Source organism: Notothenia rossii (assembly GCF_949606895.1).
Source record: "Notothenia rossii genome assembly, chromosome: 3".
Taxonomy (NCBI): Eukaryota; Metazoa; Chordata; class Actinopteri; order Perciformes; family Nototheniidae; genus Notothenia; species Notothenia rossii.
In genome coordinates this window covers 94,373,652-94,377,380 of record NC_136901.1, presented here as the reverse complement: position 1 = coordinate 94,377,380, position 3,729 = coordinate 94,373,652, and the positions used below count along the sequence as shown (strand labels likewise).

General features: G+C 41.3%; 1 protein-coding gene across 1 annotated transcript in view; it reads right to left on the bottom strand.

The window, feature by feature from the left end:
• LOC307032229 (uncharacterized protein) overlaps positions 1 to 2,526 on the bottom strand; it is a 6,082-nt gene extending 3,556 nt beyond the window's left edge. The window contains exon 1 of the mRNA XM_079670072.1: positions 1,870 to 2,526. Coding sequence (XP_079526198.1) covers positions 1,870 to 2,062 — 193 coding nt within the window. The 5' untranslated portion in view covers positions 2,063 to 2,526. The remainder of the gene's footprint in view (positions 1 to 1,869) is intronic.
• Between the last annotated feature and the right edge of the window lie 1,203 nt (positions 2,527 to 3,729).

The following is a 3,729-nucleotide window of genomic DNA, read 5'->3' as shown; positions in this document are numbered from 1 at the left end:
TGAGATTAATCAATATTCAGTTGCGCAACAACAAATAATAATATTGGCGCACATCACCTCAGCCGTGTTCACACGTACTTTTCCCACTTTAGTTCCGATATAATTCCAAAATGTTGCTTTCACACCAAAAAAATCCGGAACAAAAATGAGTTCCTGAGAACCTTTTTTACCCCCTTTTCAGTCCCTACTAGAGAGCAGGTACTTCCGTGGGAGAAAAAGGTTCCTATGTCTGATTGGCTGGGCGGATTGCAAACCACACCCCGTAAAACTCCCAAAAGGTTTTGTGAAACCGCCATTTTATTATCCTCGCATTAGCATGATTAGCATTAGCATTTGCCCAGCGCACAAATGCAGAGAGACTAACTTATGGCAACACAAAAGAAAACATGGGAGCGGTGGAGATGAGGAGGTTTCGGCGTTCTGGCTATTTACTCGGAAGGCTTCAGTAGAAGCTGCTGGGAGTCCCAGCAGCTTCTACTGAAGCCTTCCCCAACTCCGGGGACTTCCAGCCGGGGACTCCGGGTGGCAGTAAATGCCGTGAAGTGGTTTGCGGCCTGCCAGTAAACCCAAAGCAGAAGAAGAAGAAGTGATGTCAGCGGCTTCATTTGCCTAATTGAAGTTGTAATTTACACACGGCATCTATTGCACGTCTGTCCGTCCTAGGAGAGGGATCCCTCCTCTGTTGCTCTCCCTGAGGTTTCTCCCATGTTCCCCTTTAAACTGTGGGGTTTTCTCTGGAAGTTTTTCCTTTTACGATGTGAGGTTCTAAGGACAGAGGGTGTCGTATTGTCATACTGATATTCTGTACAAACTGTGAAGTCCACTGAGACAAATGTAACATTTGTGATATTGGGCTATACAAATAAACATTGATTGATTGATTGATTGATTGATTGATTGATTGATTGATTGATTGATTGATTGATAATCCATGTTATGGCAAGACCCACTCAACTCAGTGAAGAGAAACGACCGTCCATCATCACTTTAAGAAATGAAGGCCAGTCGATCCGGAACATTTCAAGAACTTTGAATGTATCCTCAAGTGCACTCACAAAAACCACTGAACGCTATAATAATTCCACATGTGTTGTTTTATAGTTTTGATGTCTTCAGTATTAATCTACAATGTAGAACCAATTTAAATAAATACAAAACTTTGAATGAGAAGATGTGTCCAAACCTTTGACTGTGTTTAATACTAGTGTATATCTCTCTCAAAATATATATTCTGTGTATATACAGAATATATTATAAATCTATGTTGGCAATAATAGATTGATGAGATTTTACATTAATGTTTGAATTACTTTATGACCTTTGTACTAGTTCCCCTATTCTTTATCAAGTAACATTTTAGATGTGTTTACTTTAATATTGAACATATTTGTTATTGATTTTTTAATGAAATATTCTTCCGCAATTTGAATTAATCCAAAGTGTTTTTTTTATTTGCTTTTTACACATTTAAAAAGAAAAAGGTGAATAAATGAGCACATTGAAACTAAATGATCAATTTATGTCACATTTAATCAACTAGTGCCTACATGTATGGTTAATATTTAAATCAGTACATTAAATGGCATATTATTCAATGTATGTATTTGTATTAATATATTTATTTTGGTAGGTTTGCTCTTCCTTAATAAATTATAATTAAGTACATTTGTCTCATAATACTTACATTACTTTACTTGCATGCAGTACTTTAACTTGTAATGGAGTAATTTCACAGTGTGGTGTTTGTACTTTTACTTCAGGATCTACTACCTGCAGCAAGTGCTGATGAAGGGTCTAAAGTGTTATTAATGTTATAATAAAGTGTTACTGAAGAGTTTAAAGTGTTAATGAAGAGTAAAGGGAACAGACCTGCTCTGTGTATCCGAAGCTGAGGCTGTAAAACAGCGTCCAGTAGTTTCTGGAGTCTCTTGTTCTCCTCTTTGGAAAGAAGCAGCTCCTCAGCGTGCTCTGCTATTGTTTGTTCAAACAGAGCAAATATCTCTTCAGCAGCAGCAGTGAGTCGCTGCTTCTTCAACGAAAGCAGCATTTGGACTTTACTCATGTTTCCTGCAGACTCCGTTAAACACAACGTTTCTCTCTCCGTCAAACTCTCAATCTGACTCGTGTTGCTAACGTGTTTCCAGCTAGCATGCTAAGCTAGCTCCTATAGTCCGAGGTAGACGCTCCAGAAAAAAGAGCACAGAGTCCATTCAGAGGTTTATCCAGACACACAGATGATGGATCAGTAGTGCTGGAGCTCACACACACTTTCTCAGGAACACAAGAGAGAACCGTAGCGACGAGACGCCACATGCAGGGCTCGAGTTAAGTGTGAGGCAATGGAAGCTGAGCTCCCACAAGGAGGAGTCTGAGCTCCCACGGATGCAGTGACATCATACATCTGTGGGGGTCGCTAATACATTACCAACAACCATTATTTTAATCACAAATAATGCATGTGTCAATGTAATGAGTATTATTTACGTTAACGAGGTAAATAGGCTAAGAGAAAAACATGTTTTCCAAAAGAACTAAGCATTCTATTGAATAACAATATGCCTGCATTGCACCTCCAAGCGAGTTGCGCAATACATTAATGCGCAATCTATGCCTGTGAGCGTGCTGCGCGAGACGAGATGATGTGTGTGTGCGTAGTTGAACCTTTTCATATTTAAGTTTGTAGCAATTAGTATGAAAGTAAATATGCTGCAAAATGCGAGAGCGTGCAAAACCTGATGTGAGCACTTGCAGAAGAAAAATCTGAGCTTGTGTGCATACATTTACACTTGTATAAAAATATCCACGTATCTGTGGACCAAATTTGAAGTCACAGAAGAAGAAAAAAAAATGTGTAGCTTGTAGAAAAAAAATGAACTTAGTGATGAAATGTTCACTTGCAGAAAAATATATATTTTTTAAATATATTTTCCATTACAACTGCAACTTGGTTAATACAACCTCTCAAATGAGTCATTAAAACTTCACAAATCTGCTCTGTGACAGTATACATTGACTGCGGCCTTGACTTTTGCTACACTTCTTGATGAATGTGTCGCAAAAGTAACTTTCATCTGTAGATGGGGGGGGGGTTGGAGCGCAGGGGCGAAGCTATCAGACCGAAGAGGCTCGGGCCAGTCACACAGTCACAGCCATAGTCAGGTCGAACCGGATGACTTCGGGGCTAACGGTCCGTGTCTTCATGCTTATATCGGACTATTGTGACTTGCTCTGCGGTTAAAACAGACGGTTGTGGTGCCACGTGATAGGGCATAATTCACTGTGTGTTTGGTGTGTGTTGCAACCCGGACCCGTTAGCGAAGGCACCGGGATTGTTGTTGATTCTGGCTAGCAAATATGAGGCGATTAAGGCCCATCTCCTTAAGACATTTAGCTTATCTGCTAAGGAGAGGGCCCGCCAGATTCTAGGGGGATAGAAAGCCATCTCAGCTCATGGAGAAGATGCTAAATCTGCTATGGGGGGGAGATCCCCGGATTTTATTCATGGAGACATTCCTACGCCACTTGCCTTCCCGGGTCCAGATGGCGCTAGCCAACACGTCCGTTAAAGAGCCCCGTGCATTGGCTGAAGAGGCAGACAATTTTTTCTTGGCTACCCAGCAGATCGGTGCAGAGGGGCTAGCTGTGACACTCAGCGCCCCCGCAACAGTTAAGAAGGCTTGGGGGAGACTGGACGCGACAGCAGCAAGCCGGCGTGGGGACACAGGAGAG